At 42.1% G+C, this 19057-nt stretch overlaps 1 protein-coding gene across 1 annotated transcript in view; it reads right to left on the reverse strand.

The window, feature by feature from the left end:
- The window catches only part of TMPRSS9 (transmembrane serine protease 9), a 96035-nt gene that overhangs the window by 7881 nt on the left and 69097 nt on the right, over positions 1–19057 (reverse strand). The window contains exons 9-16 of the mRNA XM_031948278.1: positions 17555–17829; positions 17324–17460; positions 14761–15091; positions 13170–13341; positions 9841–10112; positions 9133–9269; positions 4800–5214; positions 1–190 (exon numbers count right to left, since the gene is read on the reverse strand). Coding sequence (XP_031804138.1) covers positions 1–190; positions 4800–5214; positions 9133–9269; positions 9841–10112; positions 13170–13341; positions 14761–15091; positions 17324–17460; positions 17555–17829 — 1929 coding nt within the window. The remainder of the gene's footprint in view (positions 191–4799; positions 5215–9132; positions 9270–9840; positions 10113–13169; positions 13342–14760; positions 15092–17323; positions 17461–17554; positions 17830–19057) is intronic.

The raw sequence follows: 19057 nt of genomic DNA on the forward strand, positions 1-19057 counted from the left end.
ACGTCAAAACAGTGAGCGGCAGTGAGCAGCCACCTGTCCGCAATCAGCACCGCCCCGCACTTGTGTTCCTTCCTCCTCAGCCAGAGACTGACCTGCCAGGGCCATTCCCCACGGCTGGCAGCGCTGCCACCCACAATCTTGGTGAGGGTGCCCACTGCAGAGACACCGCAGTCTGGAGAGAGGGTAGAGGGCAGAGACAGAATGCATGGGGACCCTAGCAGCCAGCTGCCCTCCTAGCCCTCCCCCCTCCTCCTCACGCCATGGGGAAGCAGAGAAAAGAGCCGAGCTTCCGCAGAGAGAGTAATTCTAGGCTGCCATCAGGAAGAAGGGTCACAATGGTGCCGGGTGGCTCGGGAGAGAGCACTTGGACCAGCGGGTGGTTGTCAGTCAGTGAAAGGCTAAATTCGGCTTTACAGAATGGAGAGCCTCTGAATGAGCTTCTCTTAAAATGGAATGGGCTGCCTGGGGAGGCAGCAAAGCCTGTCATTAGCAGAAGAGTCATTTGTCAGGAATATTCATAGAATCACTGGGGGACAGGTCTAAAAGCAACCTGAGAATGTCTTTTTGTAGCGAGCTATGTGAAGTAATAAGTCTTTTTTTTTTTTTTTTTTTTGGCTGAGGCAATTGGGGTTAAGTGACATACCCAGAGTCACACAGCTAGGAAGTGTTAAGTGTCTAAGGCCAGTAGTTGCCCCCAGCAATAAAGTCTTAGACCTAGAATCAGGGAGACCTGAGTGCAGATCCTGCCTCAGACACTTACTAGTAATGTGAATACAGACAAGTCATGTGACATGTTCCTGTTCCTTCTTCATTTGTAAAAGGGGGATTAAAAAAACCCCAAGAAAACCAAAAACACCTACATCCCAGTGTGGTTGTGAAAATCACATGAGATATTTATAATATACTTTGCAAAAAGCAGTGTATTATTATATTTTAGTGGAAAGAATACTGAATTTGGAGTCAGGAGGCAGGGGAAAGGGTGCAAGATTTGGAACCAAGGTTCAAATCTCAGCTCTTCCCTGGGCTATTTTATTAATATCAGACATCATTTAATCTCTCTGGATCTGTTTCTTCATTTATAAAAGGAGGGGAAAAAATCAAGGTGACCATTAGGGTAAAGCCCCTTCCAGCTAGAAATCAACCCACAATCTGGCTCTGAAAGTTACTTTTGGAGTGAGCAGGGCATTACCTGGTTCTCTGGTGGTTTGGGGGAAAGTGCCTTGTTAATAATGATAATGATAGTAATATAATTTTATTGACCAACAGGATAATTTCAGAAAGGCCTGGAGAGACTTACACGAACTGATGCTGAGTGAAATGAGCAGGACCAGGAGATCATTATATACTTCAACAACAATACTATATGATGACCAGTTCTGATGGACCAGGCCATCCTCAGCAACGAGATCAACCAAATCATTTCCAATGGAGCAGTAATGAACTGAACCAGCTACGCCCAGAGAAAGAACTCTGGGAGATGACTAAAAACCATTACATAGAATTCCCAATCCCTATATTTATGCACACCTGCATTTTTGATTTCCTTCACAAGCTAATTGTACAATATTTCAGAGTCTGATTCTTTTTGTACAGCAAAATAACGGTTTGGTCATGTATACTTATTGTGTATCTAATTTATATTTTAATATATTTAACATCTACTGGTCATCCTGCCATCTAGGGGAGGGGGTGGGGGAGTAAGAGGTGAAAAATTGGAACAAGAGGTTTGGCAGTTGTTAATGCTGTAAAGTTACCCATGCATATATCCTGTAAATAAAAGGCTATTAAATAAAAAAAAAAGTAATATAATTTTATTTCATAGTGAGGAAACTGGAGTCCAGTGAGATTTAATCATGACCCCTTAAGGTCCTGTCCCTTTCCATTCAGAATTCTATGAAATGAACAAGATTTTATTTTGCGATCATAAAGATCAACCCAAGGTCCGTTTATCGACATGGATTATGGCTGATCTCTGTTGATCGTTAGCCAGTTGCCTAAGCTTGGTCAGACCCTCTGAGGGTTCCTTAAATGGACATCTTTATTTTTGTGTTGATTTTCTCCACTTGACTTGTGGAAGGAATGTAAAGTCAGCCAGGAATGATTGACGATGAACAAGATAGAGGGCATCCAGGGAAGGGCATCAGGGAAAAGAGAGGACTGTAGACCATCTAATAGGAAGTTCAGTAGAAGAAACTGGGGATGGTTAGTTTGAAGGAGAGAAGATCTAAGGCAGACATTATCAATATATGTAAGTGTTTTTCAATCTTCAAGTCCCTATATAAATGTCAGTTGTGATAACTATTTATTATTCTAGAACCCATTGGGCTATCATATATAGAAGAGGGTTTAGGTTTATTTTGCTAATAGAATCATTATAGGGAACGTGGAGAGAAGCAGATTTAGTTTCAGTAAAAAGGGAAATTGCCTGACTTTTGGATAAGCTGCCTCCAGAGGTAGTGAGTTTTTCACCAGTGGACGTCTTTGGGTGGAGCAAGTGGATGGTCATTTATCAGTGACATTACAGGAAGGATTCCTGCTCAGATATAGGGTGGACTAACAACTCTTGAATCATATAATTTTTGAGTTGGATTTAGTCTAAAATACCCCAAAGACTTATCTCTTCTACAATCCCCTAAGTGGCCATCTGGCTTGTAGTTGAAGAAGGTCTGAGAAGGGGGAGCTCACTACCGCTCAGGGCATTCAATTTTGGGACTATTCTAATTAGTAGGAAGTTTTTCCTTATATCACAGATAGATATGATGATCACATCTACCAAAGCTAATCACTCTACCCATACAGTTAAACCAAACAAATTTAATCCCTCTTGGATCTCTCAACTTTTCATATACTTAGAGACAGTTGTCATGTGGTTCCTGAGTCTTCCCTAAGCTAATTAATAGCCACTGTTCTTTTAACTAATTATCCTATGATCTGGGCTCAAGAGTCTTCACTCCTAAGAATCATAGATCTAAAGCTAGGAGGTGGAGGGAAAAGTCCAGGAATAAGCATTTATAGAGCACTTACTATATACCAGGGAGTGCACTAAGTACTTTACAAATATTTCATTTCATCCACACAACCACATTGTACAGGTAGATAAAAGAACCTCAAAAGTCATCTCATCCAATTTCCTCATTGTACAGTTGAGGAAACTGAGGTCCTAGAGGTCCAGTGACTTTCCTAATAGTACACAGGTAGGAATCAGAGGTAAGATCTGCACCCACTTTTTTTTTATGTGGTTTTATCATTCTGGTTGGTCTTCCATCTTATCTGAACTGGGATGCTCAGTTTAAACATAGCACTCTAGTTTTGGTCTGACCAAGGCAAAGTAAAATTGCACTCTGGAAGGAAAGCTGCTCAATGTAGATCATGAGGTCGTTGGCTTTTTGGGGTACCGTGTTCCTGGCTGCCTTTTACTGAGCTGTGGTGTTCGATCATTGTTCAGTTGTAACTCACTTTCCATGACTTCATTTGGAGTTTTCTTGGCAGAGATACTAGAATGGTTTGCCATTTCCTTCCCGAGTTCATCTTATAATTGAGGAAACTGAGGCAAACATGAGTAAGTGACTTGCTCAGAATCACATGGCCAGTAGCCATCTGAGACTCAGAAAGATGAGTTTCTCTAACTCTGAAGCTGGCACCCCTAGCTGCCCCTATATTGAGCCTGCAATCTCCTAAAACTCAGGTTTCTCTCATCTTATACTTAGAAATCCAGCCTCAGATACTTACTCACTAGACAAATCACTTAATCCTGTGTGCCTCAGATTATTCACTTGTAAAAATGGGGAAAGTACCAGAACCTACTTTCCAGGGTTGTTGTGAGGATCAAATGAGATAATAATTGTAAAGGATTTAGCACAATGATGAAGATGATGATGACGATGATGATGATGTTGATAACCTGAGTTCAAATCTTACCTTGAACATTTACTAGTTGTGTGATCCTGAGTAAATCACATTATCTTTTTCTGATTCAATTTCCTTTTCTATAAAAGAGGGATAATTACCGTTCCCTATCTTCAAGGACCATTGTGAGAATCCAATGAAATACTACATATGTAAAATACTTGGTAAACCTTAAAGAGCCATAATCATGTTAGTTCAAACAATTGAGAAAGTTGATCAACAGAACAGAAGCAAACCTGACTCAAGAATGAGAAAATTATTGTCCAGCAAAGGATCAGAAGTGGCTTCCCCTTTCAGCCCAGGCCCCCTCCACTTAAGGGATTCCAGTCAAATCTCCCACTTAACCTTGGTTTTATACAGTCAGTGCTTGCCAAATTGGGGTTCTCTCACTTTTTCAGTGGGTAAATGAAGGTAGGTAACCTAATGTCATGGAAAGCATGCTGGCTAAGAGCACCTGAAATTCAATTTAAGCTCTAATCTATATTCCCTGTGAGACCCCAGTTACCATAAGTAACTGAACCTCTGACTCAGTCTCTCATCTGTAAAAGGAGGGAGTTAGATTAGATGATCTCTAAGGTCCCTTCCAGGTCTAGGTCTGTGTCCCTAAGAATTGAGTTGCCATAATTTGTGAGCCCAGAACATGAGTAAGTGAACATCCCTTGTTAGATGAGGCTCCCTGAAAGTGACCTCTAACTAGTATGATTGATACTGTCTGAGAATGGTAATGGTCCACAAGATCACGCACCCAAACTAATTTTTCCATACTGTGACTGTACCTGGAAGCTGAATGGGTGTGGCTGGTTGGTGGGTTTGTGTTGGAGTAGGCGACTTATTACTGGTAGTCCTGATTGTTGGGATAACCACACTGATAGACCTTCTAGTCGTAGTTTCGCTGGTAGCGTGTGGGGTAGTTTTGATCGTCAAGGGTCCGCTAGTTGTCTTCAGAGTGGTTTTGCTGGTAGGCTGACTGGTAGGTTTGCTGGGGGCCTGAACAGTGGTTTTGCTGGTTGGTTTGGGGGTGGTTTTGCTAGTTGGTGGAGGAGTCAGTTTGCTGGTGGTCACACTTGTGGTAGTTAAAGTTCCTCCTAGAGGGTGGCTGGTAATGATAGGTGTTTTCTCAGGGAAAAGGGTGGAGCCAGCCTGCAGGCCAGGTGAGATGGTGTCCACTATCCAGTCCTTGAGTCTGGTCATCCGGGAGTACACTCCTGGCTTTTTAGCCTGAGCACATCCAATCCCCCAGCTCACAACTCCTGCCAGATAAAACACTCCTGGAGTTTCTTCACAGGCTAGTGGCCCCCCAGAGTCACCCTAGGAAAGAAAAACAGAAAGCTGAGGATCCTAAAGTACTATGCAGAAGGAGGATTGTACCTGACTGGTTAAGGGAATTGTTAAGTCATGGCTTGGGGGATTCTCTTAGCGTCCTCCATTGTTCTAGATCCTCTTGTCTTTCTTTCTGGACTCTTTTTAGAAGAAGGAGCTTGATTTAATGATACCTCCATTTGAATTGATGGTCTTTCATGTACTTAACTGTGTTAGACTATGAAGGACAAAGCCTATTCCTGCTTTTCTTTGTATCTTTAGCATTTGGTGCCTGGTACTTAGTAGATACTTAATAAGTGTGTTTGCTTACTATGCTCATGACTGTATAACCTTGCACAAATCTTTTTACTCTATGAGCCCTAGTTTTCTCATGGAGATAACTTTCTTGGAGCATTCTCTGCTGAGAAAATACTTGGAAAACCTTAAAGCATCATGGAAAAATATGGTGATGATTGGGAACCTCTTTTCAATTTGTCTATAATTCTGGAGAACTGCTCAGTTAAACAGATCAAAAATAGAGTGTTTGATGTAAACATTCATAAGAGCATGGGGTTTAGAATTGGGAGAACACTTAGAACAGAGGATGTCAGGAAGCTAAGCCCTTAGAACCCAGGATGTCAGAGCTGGGAGGACCCTTAGAACCCAGGAGGTCAGGGCTGGGAGGACCCTTAGAACACAGGATGTCAGAGTTGGGAGGGTCCTTAGAATACAGGAGGTCAGACCTGAGTGGGCCTTTAGAACACAGAATGTCAGAGCTGGGAGGGCCCTGAGAACAGAAGATGTGAGAACTGGGAGGGTCCTTAGAACACAGGATGTCAGAGCAGGGAGGGTCTTTAGAACCCAGAATGTCAGAGCTGGGAGGGCCCTTAGAACACAGGATATCAGGGCTGGGAGGGCCCTTTGAACCCAGGATGCCAGACCTGGGAGGGCCCTTAGAACCCAGGAGGTCAGAGCTGGGAGGGCCCTTAGAACCCAGGATGCCAGACCTGGGAGGGCCCTTAGAACCCAGGAGGTCAGAGCTGGGAGGATCCTTAGAACATAGAATAACAGGGCTGGGAGGGCTCTTAGAACAGGTAGTATCAGAACTGAGAAATAGTTCATAATGCAAAATAACCCCTTCCATTTGACAGATGAATCATCAGGCCCATAAAAGTAAGTGACTGTCTTAAGAGCATCCAGGTAGTAGTAGCAGAGCTGAGATTCAAACCACTTTCTTGAAAGAAAGACTACTAAAGTTGCCAAGAGCACCACGCTTGATGAGTTCACTCTCTGCATTATGCTATGCCTCACAGCCCCCTAAATGTTTGGAGAGCCAAACTGGTCTGTGATGCCAGCATGAGAACTGGGCTCAAACCAACTGACTTTGGGAGCAAGCACTAATGGAAAACATATACTAGTCAAGATGGTGAAGTGGGCAGGAGTCAAACAGGAAGGATGGAGCCTTTGCTTTGTACAAAACCCATTCCTACCTCAAAGGGATTTATTTAGTTTTCCTTAAATAGCAAAATCTCTCCTTTGGCTATCTGCAAATATTAAGTGAATCCATGGAGGAAGATTCAACATATATCCAACTCTTTAGGAATTTTTAAAATCTTTCTCTTCCTTCATGGGTTAATGCAAGTACACTGATCTCCATGAAGCCTTCCCTGATTTCCTCTATCCAATATGAAAGGATTCTCTCTTCTTCAAATGCTCTTGGATCACCTTTTCTGGCCCTCTTTTTTATCCCCCAGGATGCTTTTTCCCATGTTATAGCTCACTGTTGAAATATCATATCTGCCTTCTCCCAATAAGCTCCTTGAGCCCAGGACTGTGCCATTTTATTCATCTTTGTGTCTCCAATATAGAGTAGATGTTCAGTAACTTTGGTGAATTGAATTAGTCTGTACTTTGTTACACTGATGTAATTATTTTCTTACTTGTACTGTCTTCAATCCTGTTAATATATCTATGATTCTACTGGCAGACGACTAGGCTTCAGTTACATGGTTTTCATATGTCATCCAGTCAAGAAATGCATATCCCTGTGGCCAACTTTTGACACCTTCCCTGAACTGAGCTCACCTGGTCCTTAGATGAGTGCCCAGAGTTTATTAGCCAGCAATTCTTTCCCAGCCTTCCTAGCTTGGGAAAGTTTCCCAGGCCTTGTGCTGTGCTGACTCCTGAGCTCTGAAAGATGGTCAGCTACCTGCTGAGAAGGCCTTTAAAAAACCAAGAGCTGAGTTCAGGTTCTAAGCTGCTGAAAATCAGACTCTGAGTCCCAGTTCATAAAAATAGAGATGTTACTTGTTTAAATTAAAGGGAAATAAAAATAAATAAAATAAGGGGAGATAGAGGCAGATTGCTGATGTAAATGGATTGAGCCATAGTGGGAAAAGGATGTTAGACATTTTACAACTTCTGGGTATGCATTCTCAAACTGCAATGTCTTTGTGTTATATTCTAAGACATTTTGCCTGGTGAAATAAAAATGGGCTTGTCCATGGTGGAGTAGGTTGTGCCTCTCTTTAGTGCTCATAATTTCTACCACATTGCTTCAGCTTATTGTTGCACAGAAATCCCAGAGATGGCTAATGCTCATACGTGAGTTAGGATAGAAGGGCCATTCTCCAGGTAGCAGAATCTGCCTTCCAAATGGCAAGCTTGGCTTGCCAGGCCAGAAGCAACCCTGACAGGGTGAGTAGTGCAAAGCTGGAAAGTCAGGTCGCACTGTGGCACCTCTTCCCTCACTCACCGGGACTCTCCCTCTCTGTTTTCATTTGAACTGGTAGCTCTGAATGTAGCCTCTTCGGCTTTATGTTGAATGACACTGACCACAGGGAGGAAGGTAAGGGTGGTTACATCTTCCGGAATGGGCTAACAGAGAAGGAGGCTATCTTATCTCCTCCTGCCTTGTAGGTCTTTGGAACCCATCTGTCCAGGAGGGTTTAGATGCAGTCAGTCCTGTTTGAAGGTAAGACATTGGATCTTAAAGAGAACATTAGCAATCACTGGGTCCCCAACCATCACCCTGGAGTGAAAGAAGTGTTGGATTTGGAATCATGTCTGGGTTTGAATCTTGACTCTGATAATGACCATAAGCAAGTTTTATTTTTTTCATCTGTAAAATGGGGATAATATCTAACATGCAGAGTTCTTGTGAAAAAAGCATTTTATAAACATCAGTGTTATATAAATATGAGTTATTATTCTTATTACTATTAGTATTTTAGACTAATCCTGGGGGGGTGGGTTTCAGGTCTAGGTATAGATGTAGAAAGCTCCTTCAGTCTACCCTCATTTTAAAAAATATTATTTTATTTTTTCTCCTATTACATATAAAGCTCACCCTCATTCTTACTCCTGGGTCTAGGCTAAAGTCATCCTGTTTTCTGGGATTAAAAAGAGTACATGGACTATTAAATGCCAATTATGTACAATTTCCTAGGGAAAAAGATGAAAAATGACACAGTCTCTGCCTTCAAGGGACTGATAACCTAGTATAGAAATGAGTTGTATATGCAAATAAATACAAATGAGAATGAAATAAATGCATAGAAAAGGTCAAATAAGCCAGAAGAATTCAGAAGAAGAGGAATCACTTGTAGCTGGAGAAGGCTCATGGAAGGTCTACAGAGGAACATGGCATCAGAGTAAATCCTTGAAGGAATGGGAAGGTTTCATCATCTAGAGATGTCTAAACTCTATGATTCCATGGAGCGAGTTGGCTTGAAGCATGCACAGAAGTGCAAGAGTGAGATAAAGCTTAGGAAACTTCATTGAAAGACCTTCATCTTGTCTTTGGATTGGACTCTTTCCTTCAGAGTGCCATCCTTCTCTCTGACTCCATGATTGGGCTTTACCTTAATTTACCATGAATTGGGCTTTCTGCTAGTTAAGATGGCAGCAGGACTTGCTCACGCTTACCTGACATGAATCTGTTTTCCCTTCCAGAAAACCAGCGCATATCATGCGATCAGTGAGAGAGAAATTGTAGAGAACACTACATGTCTTTTGATCAATGATACCCACAGATGCCTTCTGCAGAATCTCGGGCTTGGTTGCTGGGGGGAAAAAAGAATGGGTTAATACTGGTGATAATGTTAGTTAGACAAGTTACCCAAAATTCCAGGGAAAGGACCCATCCAATAAATCTGAGAGGGAAGCCTTGGAGGGAGACTCTTGAGATTTCATTCAATCACAGCATTTCACCCTTAGCAGGGACCCCAGAGCTGCTGTGCCTGACCCACATTTTTATCTGCCTCCAAATAGATGAAATATCTCATCATTTAATGGAAATGGGACTGGATTTAGAGTCAGAAAACTGAAGTGTGTACCCTCATGGCTTGTGTGACTTTGGAGAAATCCCTTCCCCTCTGAGTCGCACAGTCCAGGGGTGAAAATAGATAATCCATAAGGTTCCTTCCAGATCTAAACACTATAGACTTAGAAGCCTTCATTCATTCCTGTCTTGCCTTTTTCTTGTTGGAACACCTAAGTCCTGAATGGTGAAAATGATGTAGAATTCACTGGATGATGTCAGGGAGTCCGGGTGGCCAGTAAGCCGGTAACAGAACAAGATGAGCTCTGAGGTCCTTTTCTAGCTAGGGGGAACCACCCCCTGGAAGAGCTCACCATTGCCTTCCTGGGTGTTTCCCCACCCAGAAATCATGCACTTGCGGCCCACAGGGAACTTCTGGATGGCCAGGGGGAGGCAGACCGGCTGGATGTACTTGTTGAAGAGGAGCGGGCTGGCCAGCTCCAGCAAGGCCACGTCAAAGTCCAGTATGACAGGGTTGTAGGAGGGGTGGAGCACCACACTCTTGATGCTGACCTTCACAGTGCTGCCATCTGCTCCCGTGAGGGATGTCGTTCCCAAATATGCTTTCACAAAGTCCATCTTTGTGCTGCAGAGACAAAAGCCCACACAGACGTCCCCAACCCATCCTCATTACCAAGCTCTTGGGAGCTTAGGAAGTGGTTAGACTGTCCACCTTGAAAGAAAGGCAGGGTGTTCAGTCACATAGCCCATCATCTCCTGGGATAAGGGGCAATAAGTAGGGTGAAAGAATTGGGAGGTTCTTTTAGGAAGTGGCATAAGACTCTCCTCATTGGTGGAGAGAGTGATGACACAAATACACTGGTTTGCACTCTAACTGACAAGTGAATTCATTATAATAAGTGACAATCACTTAGAGATACCTAAGAAATTTCCTGTGTTTCATCCTGGAACTTCTAACCTCAAAGGTATCCTCCATTTACCACCTCCCTGCCTTTGCTACATCCTGCCCTCTCCCTAGATGTGTATATATGGGTGTGTGGGTGTGGGTGTGAGAGAAAGAGACAGAGAGATAGAGAGACAGAGAGAGACAGAGGGACAGAGAGACAGAGAGAGAGAGACAGAAAGAGAGACAGAGACAGAGACAGACAGAGAGAGAGAGAGAGACAGAGACAGAGAGACAGAGAGAGAGACAGACAGAGAGAGACAGAGACAGAGATACAGAGAATCAAGATCCCTAAACATCTTAACAAGCTAAAGTTCAGTACAGGGCTGGAAAGAAAAACCAATGACACTCAAAAGTTTGGTTTTTGAAGCAAAAAATGGAAAACAGGAAGTTTATGGAAAGGATAGAACAAGTGGTCAGGGTGGAGAGATGATGATTAGGGATCAAGGAAAGAGAGTGATTTTTTCTTTTTGGTTTTGTTTTCTGGGATAATTAGAATACTCTATGGATTAGAAAAGACAAAATATGACGTGCTAATAAGGAGGTGATGGTCAAGAGAAGGTGTGTAGCTATTTCTACCTTTGGTGAGTTCAGGTCTCTAAGCTCAGATGAGATATATTGCAATCACCCATAAACATTTATTAAGCACGACAGCCTGCCAGGGACTGTGTTAAACATGAGGAGGCATTGTACCAACAGAAATGTCAGTGGTGGTTGTTGAGTCATTGTAATCCTTGGAAGACTTGGTGAAAGGGGAGGTGCTACAAGGTTGGAAAAGAGCAAATGTCCCGATTTTCAAAAAAGGGAAGGAAACGGAATTAGGCTCATAAGCTTGAATTAGATTCCTAGTGGAATTGTCTTTGGTATTGTTTTTGGTTTTTTAATTTAGTTTTTTTTATTTGCCTATTTAAGGTCTTTTAAAAAAAAATCAGTCATTCATTGATGCATTGTTGGTGGAGTTGTGAACGAATCCAACCATTTTGGAGAGTAGTTTGGAACTATGCTCAAAAAGTTATCAAACTGTGCATACCCTTTGATCCAGCAGTGTTGCTACTGGGCTTATATCCCAAAGAGATTATAAAGAAGGGAAAGGGACCTGTATGTGCACGAATGTTTGTGGCAGCCCTTTTTGTAGTGGCTAGAAACTGGAAACTGAATGGATGTCCATCAGTTGGAGAATGGCTGAATAAATTGTGGTATATGAATATTATGGAATATTACTGTTCTATAAGAAATGACCAACAGGATGATTTCAGAAAGGCCTGGAGAGACTTACACGAACTGATGCTGAGTGAAATGAGCAGGACCAGGAGATCATTATATACTTCAACAACAATACTATATGATGACCAGTTCTGATGGACCAGGCCATCCTCAGCAACGAGATCAACCAAATCATTTCCAATGGAGCAGTAATGAACTGAACCAGCTACGCCCAGAGAAAGAACTCTGGGAGATGACTAAAAACCATTACATAGAATTCCCAACCCCTATACTTATGCCCACCTGCATTTTTGATTTCCTTCACAAGCTAATTGTACAATATTTCAGAGTCTGATTCTTTTTGTACAGCAAAATAACATTTTGGCCATGTATACTTATTGTGTATCTAATTTATATTTTAATGTATTTAACATCTACTGGTCATCCTGCCATTTAGGGGAGGGGGTGGGGGGTAAGAGGTGAAAAATTGAAAGAAGAGGTTTGGCAATTGTTATTGCTGTAAAGTTACCCATGCATATAACCTGTAAATAAAAGGCTATTAAATTAAAAAAAAATCAGTCATTTTCATATATTTCCTCCTTTTCCTCCACCCAAAGAGTTAGTTCTCCATTATTACAAAGAAAAACAAAGGGAAAAAAAACTGATTCAGGATTGGCATCTGGTAGTATGTATAATGTCTCACATCCATAAATCTGCTACCTCTCAATTGAAAAATGCACTTCGTTATCTATTCTCTGAGCTAAGATTGGTCATTATAATTAATATTATGTTATCACTATCATGTTATTGACCAGTCTTAGCCAATAGCATTAATTTATCAATCCTACAACAGCTAAGTGGTGCTACAGTGGATGAAGTGTCAAGCCTGGAGTTAAAGAGACTTCCAGAATTCAAATTCAGCCTCAGACACTTCCTAGCTGTGTGATCCTGAGCAAGTCACTTTACCTTGTTTGCCTCAGTTTCCTGATCTGTAAAAGGAGCTGGAGAAGGAAATGGGAGACTATTCCAGTATCTTTGCCAAGAAAACCCCAAAATGGGATCACAAAGAGTTTGGATATGACTGAAAAATGATTAAAGAACTTCTTAACATAAGCAATCCCAAAGTGCCTGAGGAGATAATAGTTTCCCTTTCCTGGAGGATCCTGAGCAAAGATCACTTTGTGTTCTAATGGGATTCTTGTTGAGGTATGGGAAGACCTCCGAGGTCCTTTTCTACTCATTGATTCCATGATTTTGTGATGTTTAAACCTTGTCTTTTTTCTATCAGTGTCTACTTAAAACTTGGGCTGTGCATACAGTTGACATTGGGCTGTGCATACAGTTGACATTTAATTAATGTTTGTTGGATGGATGAATGGATGAATAAATGAGTGAAACTGGGTTGGGGACACACATCCTGACTGACTGAATTTTAACCTGAATATGGGTAAAGCTATATTGATAGGTGACACCCTGGAGCCATCAGAGAAGCCCAATCCCTGCCACATTTTCCAAGTGGATGAGGCGGGTTCTTACTGATTGAAGCAGTGGGCTGCGGACACCAGCCATCGTTCTCCCACTACTGTGGCTCCACAGAAGTGTCGAGACCCTTCCTTCAGGCTGACCTGCCACGGAATCTCACCCTTGATGGCGTCAAATCCCCCGATGATTTTGCTGGGTTTGGGCATCCCGGGTCTCCCCCCACACTCTGCAGAGAAACAAAGAAGAAAGTGTCCAACTTGTCAGAGACTTTTCAAAAACTAGAGGGGAATACAGTGAGCAGACCTTTCAACCCATCCAGCTGGGCTCCTGAATTTGCGATGGAGCAGAAGAACACCAAGAGGCCCAGGACCAGGAAGATTCTCAGGCCCAGTTCTGCCCACCTGGGTGACTTTGGGTAAATCAGTTAATCCCTCTGACCTCCACTCACCTTTCAGGTAAAGTCGTTGGACCAGATAATTTCTGAAGTCTTTTCTACATTGTATTTATAACCTAAGCATAAGAAATCAACCCACCAATTGATAATCAATCACACCAGCCCAGACAGGCCTTCATTCCCTTCCTGGCCCTATCCCTGGCTCCCAGACCATGCTTCTCATTCTGAAATTTCCTTCAGCAAGTAGAGCCTTCTCATCCTGGAATATACAAACTCACCTGTGGCCTTCTCAGTATCCCTGTGTAAGGCCCATCCCCCTTCTCTCTGTGGTGATTGCCTCCTAGAGGCTCCATCTCATGCAGGTGCCCAGTCAGCCTTTAATCCTGTCTCAGACCTATTCTTGGCTTTTGGAACTTAAAACCGTTTCATTTTTCAGCTCTCCTTTGCATATTTTCTTCTTCCAATAGAATGTAAGCTCCTTGAGGGCAAGGATTATCTCTCCCCCCCTCCTTTTTTTGGTATCCCAAATTCAGAATAGGGCCCTGGCCTCTAGTAATCAAATGAGATAATATTTGTAAATTGCTTAGCACTAAATAAATGTTTATTCCCTTCCCATCTAGCCAAGAAATTGAGTGCTTATTTTCTTCTTGAACAATATCCACAAGAGGATGTTTCATAAATTCTTTCTTCAGTATATTTTTGTGGGATTTTTTTTTGGTTTGCATATGAGAAGAAGCACAGTACATGGAGAAAGCATGCAGAATTGCTCTTAACCTTTTTATCTGTCATGGACTCCTTGGGGTTAATCTGGTAAAGTCAGTGAGCTCCTCAGAAGAGTTTTTAAATGCGTAAAATAAAATACATAATGTGTGATCCTGGGCAAGTCACTTAACCCCAATTGCCTCAGCAAAAATAAAATAAAATATATAGGAAACTGATTATACCAAAATACAATTTCAAATAAAAATATATTTTTAAATGGGCTACTGGACCCCAGGCTAAGCATTGTTCCTCTGGACAGCTCCTTAAGGCTTAAAGTTTCTGTGGCAGAGTGGTGCTAAGTTATGTTTATGCAGGGAGTTCCTCCTCTGGGAGGCCCCTCTACCAGCAGAGACACAAATCCATTCTTTATCCCTAGTAATTATTATTATTATAAAGACACCCTTCTATTGGGGAGGGCTGTTAGATTCCTGTAGCTGTTCTGAGCAGCGGTTATAGAGCCCTTGTTCCAGATTAGCACCTGTAAATTACCTTGTGGCCTGGAGGTGGTGCTTGGGTAGAGAGATGCTGCCTCCGGATTTGTGCTAGGGACCAGCTTGGGCTTGGTGGTGATACTGGTCATGTGTCTCTCTGTAGTCAAAAACCAGTCACTGCTGGTGGTGGAGGAGTCAGGAAAGATGGCCGGCGCGCTGACAGTGGGTGCTGTTGAGATGGTCTCCATAATCCAGTCTCGAACCCTGGTCACACGAACATAGACTCCCGGCCTCCGAGCTTCAGCACAGCCGATGCCCCAGCTTACAATGCCAGCAAGGAAGAACCTCCCTGAGGGCTCGTCACAGACCAGTGGTCCTCCTGAGTCACCCTGTGGGCAGAAGCCACAGATTTGGGACCCTGTGGGTCCCAAGTGGCTTCTGTGATCAGCTCAAAACCCAACTTGGTTGAACCCTAATTAGGAAATCACCTTCCACTCACCACTTTGTGTTTTCCCATGCAGGGGTCCTATGGAAGCACTTGTGTTGGGTGAGAAGTACCACCCATCACAGAGATAAAGGTATCATTTTGGGGATGTGGGGAGTGATTTCTTAGTTCTGATGCTGCAATATGGGTGGGTGTACATTCCCTCTCAAATGCAAACTTTTTTTTTTTACATGAAGCCAGAAATCTCAGAGAATATCTAGTTTAACATGAATGGCAAATCCTCTTTCCAATATAGTTAACAAATGGCTATTCATTTCCTTCTTTAAAACTTCTTATGAAGGGGAATCCTTACACCTCCTGAGGTAGCTAATTTGGAACAGGTCTCAGTATTGGGAAGACTTCCAGTTAATCTTTCCCATCTTTTTTGGGACCAAAGAGAGCAAACTTTCCAAATAAGAACCCTTGAGCTGCTTGGAAATAGCTATTATGTTATTCTTTTCTTATCTCCTCTCCCTTTATCTCCTCCTATTTTAGGATCAACAATCACTTAATAAGGGACAGTTCCTTGAAAAACAAAAGTGAAATAGTCCCTATCATTAAGGATGTTACTTTCTATTGGACAGAGAAAAATACACACACACACACAAATTAAGCAATGGTGGGGAAGAAAGGGCAACTTGTAGCTGGAGGAATCAGAAAATACCTCAAATCAAAGGAGACTGTTGAGTCTGAAGGCTTTAAAAGGTAAATGTGAGAAGAGAGTGTACTTTAGGTACCATGGAGGAAAATTAGTACAAAGGGATAGAGATGGGAAATAGAAGTCCATGTATGAGGAACAGTAAGGAAGCCAGATTGATTGGATTTTAGGGAAAATAAAGAGAAGTAATACATAATACGGCTGGAAAGCTATGAAAAACTTTGGATGACAAATAGAGGAATTTATGTTTGAATCACTGGAGTTTATTGAATAAGGGAGTGACATAGTCAGATCTGTATTTTAATAAGATCACACTGGAAGTTGAGTCTTGGAGAATGAACTAGAGTGAGGATGGACTTAAGGTAAGTGGACCAACCAGCAGGCTACAGCACTAGTCTAGGCAAGAGGGGAGGAGAGCCTGCACTATAAGGCAGCTGCAATGTCAAAGGAGAGACAAAAGTGTATAAAATGTTCATGAGACATGTTTAAAAAAAAACACACACAATTGGATTTGACAACTGCTTGGATATGGGAAAGGGAAGTGAGAATGAAAAGTCAAAGATAGCACCTAAGTTGACCTAGCTTGTGAGCCTGAGGAACTTGAGTGATTGAATGGTGATGCCCTCAAATAGAAGAGGGAAGTTAGCAAGAGGAGAGAATTTTTGGGCAAAGTTAATGAGTTTTGAGTTTGAGATGTGTATTGGAAATAGCAACATTGTGTATTGATCAATTAAAATAAGCTTAGCTCTTTTCAGCAATACAATGAGCAAAGACAAATCCAAAAGATCCAGGATGGAAAATGCTGTCCACATCCAGAGAAAGAGCTATGGACTCTAAATGCAAATTGAGGCATACTATTTTCACTTTTTCCGCTGTAGTTGTTCCCTTTGGTTCTGATTCTTCTTTCACAACATGACTAATATGAAAATGTATTTGACATGATTGCATACATATAACTTTGTTTTGCCTTAATCCTTCGGAGAAAGAAATGGGAAACTACTCTAGTATCTTTGCCAAGAAAATCCCATGAACATGTTGGTGTGCTTTGGTGCAAGTGGTCACAAAGAGTTGGACACAACTGAAAAACAGCATGTGGCTTACTCACTATTAAGTGCTGGAGATACAATGAAAGACAAAAAGATCAGATGATATCACATGTAAAGTACTTTGCAGTCCTTAAAATGCTCCATAAATGCTAGTTATTATTATTATTAATTATTGTTATCAGCTAGGCAACTAGCGTACCCTGAGAAAATAAGTGTGGATTACATTGTGAGCTCCTTGAGGATAGAACTATCTCTTAGCACATAGTAAGTGCTTAATAAATCTTTATTGACTGATTGGTATAGAGAGGCTCACCTACTAGTTATTGCCTTATAATAGTAGCAGATGGTTTATAGGAGTTCCTAGCCATCTCTTGGGATTTGAAGAGGCAGGCCCCTGATTCCCGGGAAGGAGGGCTAGGATCTGTACCCTCACCTGGCAGGAATCCACCTTCCCATCCAGGTAGCCAGCACACACCATCCGGTCTGTGAGTGAGTTGCTATAGAGATTTGCACACAGCGCCTGGTCTAGGAGTTCCACAGTTGCCTTCTGGAGGACCTCTGGTTTCACCACTAAGGAGGAAAGAGAAAGCAGAAAAATGGTCTCGAAACACCTTCCCAACCTCATCTGGGCTCGGATTCTCCAGCCATTCCCAGCAGTGCTTACAGAAGTCCTCCTTAAGGTAGCCCCACCCAGAGATGAGACATTTCTTCCTGGGAGGGAAGATGTGAGTAGCCGAGGGGAGGCACACTGGCTGGATGTGGCTGGTGAAAGGCAGGGGGCTGCCCAGCTCTAGGACGGCCACGTCAAAGTCTGCCGTGTCTGAGTTGTAGAAGGGATGCTTGATGATCTGGGCGATTCGAGCCTTCACAGTGCCGCTGTCAGAGCCGCTAAGAAAGGTGGTTCCAGCATAGGCCATCCAGACTGTGGGGTCCTGGAATCTAGGGGAGCAAACAATCAGACTGCCCTCAGAGCGATCTTCTGGGTACTTCAGCCACTCTACAACTTTGGAGAAATGCACTTTTTGGATTTGGAACCATACCCTCAAAGCTATTAGACTGCTTCTCTCTTACCCTTCGTCCATACCTCCAACAAGATCAAAGAAAGAAGGGCCCAAGTGCACAAAAATATTTATAGTGAATATTTTCATTGTAGCAAAGAACTGGAAACTGGGGGGGTTTACCTCTAAAGTGGAGAATGGCTCATCCTGTTAGGGGACATGCATGCAACAGAATACTTTTGTGCTGTAAGAAATAATGAAGGTTGTACAGAGCATCTCCCCCGAAATCAGGAGGACCTGAGTTCAAATCTGATCTCAGACACTGGAGAGATTACTAGATGTGTGGCCCTAGGCAAGTCACTTAACTCTGATTAGCCTGAAAAAAGAAAGGAAGAATGAATGAAAAGTTTCAGAGAAACCTGAGAAGACTTGTCAGAAATGATGCAAAGTGAAGTGAGCAAAATCAAGAGAACAATTTATACAATAACAACCATTTTGCAAAAACAAACAATTTTGTAAGACTAATCTTCATCAGTATATGAAATTTAATTCTTAGATTCACTGAAAGCCTTTTGTCTCTATTCTTCCCAGTTATATTTTAAGAATTTTATACTTGTCAAATTCAAATTATATTTTTATATTGTTGAGAAAGTTTTGATGTAATGAAAATATGCTTTTCAGTGGAGTGATATAATGATGTTGAGTAGTTATTTTCAGTCCTGCTAAACTCTTTGAGGTACTGCTTAGGGTTTTTTTTGGGGGAAGAGAAAATGGAGTACCATTTTCTTTTTCAATTCATTTTACAGATGAGGAAACTGAAGCAAACAGAGCAAAGTGACGGGCCTGAGATTACACAGCTAGTAAGTGTCTGAGGTTGGAAACTGAGACAAACAGGGCAAAGCAATGGGCCTGAGGTTACACAGTAAGCATTTGAAGCTGGATTTGAACTCCCCAAGATGGACTTGAACTCCAGGTCTGGGACTCTATCCATGGTGTCATCTAGACCAAGATATAATGATCACATCCATGTAAATCAAGGAGTTAATATAATAATTTCTCTTGTTCCTTTTCAGATTTAAGCAACTCCTCAATCTTCACTCATTTCATCTAATGTGGATTTAGAATTGAAGTGATGATGATGATGACAAAGATGAAGATGGTACTTAAAA

This window comes from Sarcophilus harrisii, chromosome 1, assembly GCF_902635505.1.
Source record: "Sarcophilus harrisii chromosome 1, mSarHar1.11, whole genome shotgun sequence".
Classification (NCBI taxonomy): domain Eukaryota; kingdom Metazoa; phylum Chordata; class Mammalia; order Dasyuromorphia; family Dasyuridae; genus Sarcophilus; species Sarcophilus harrisii.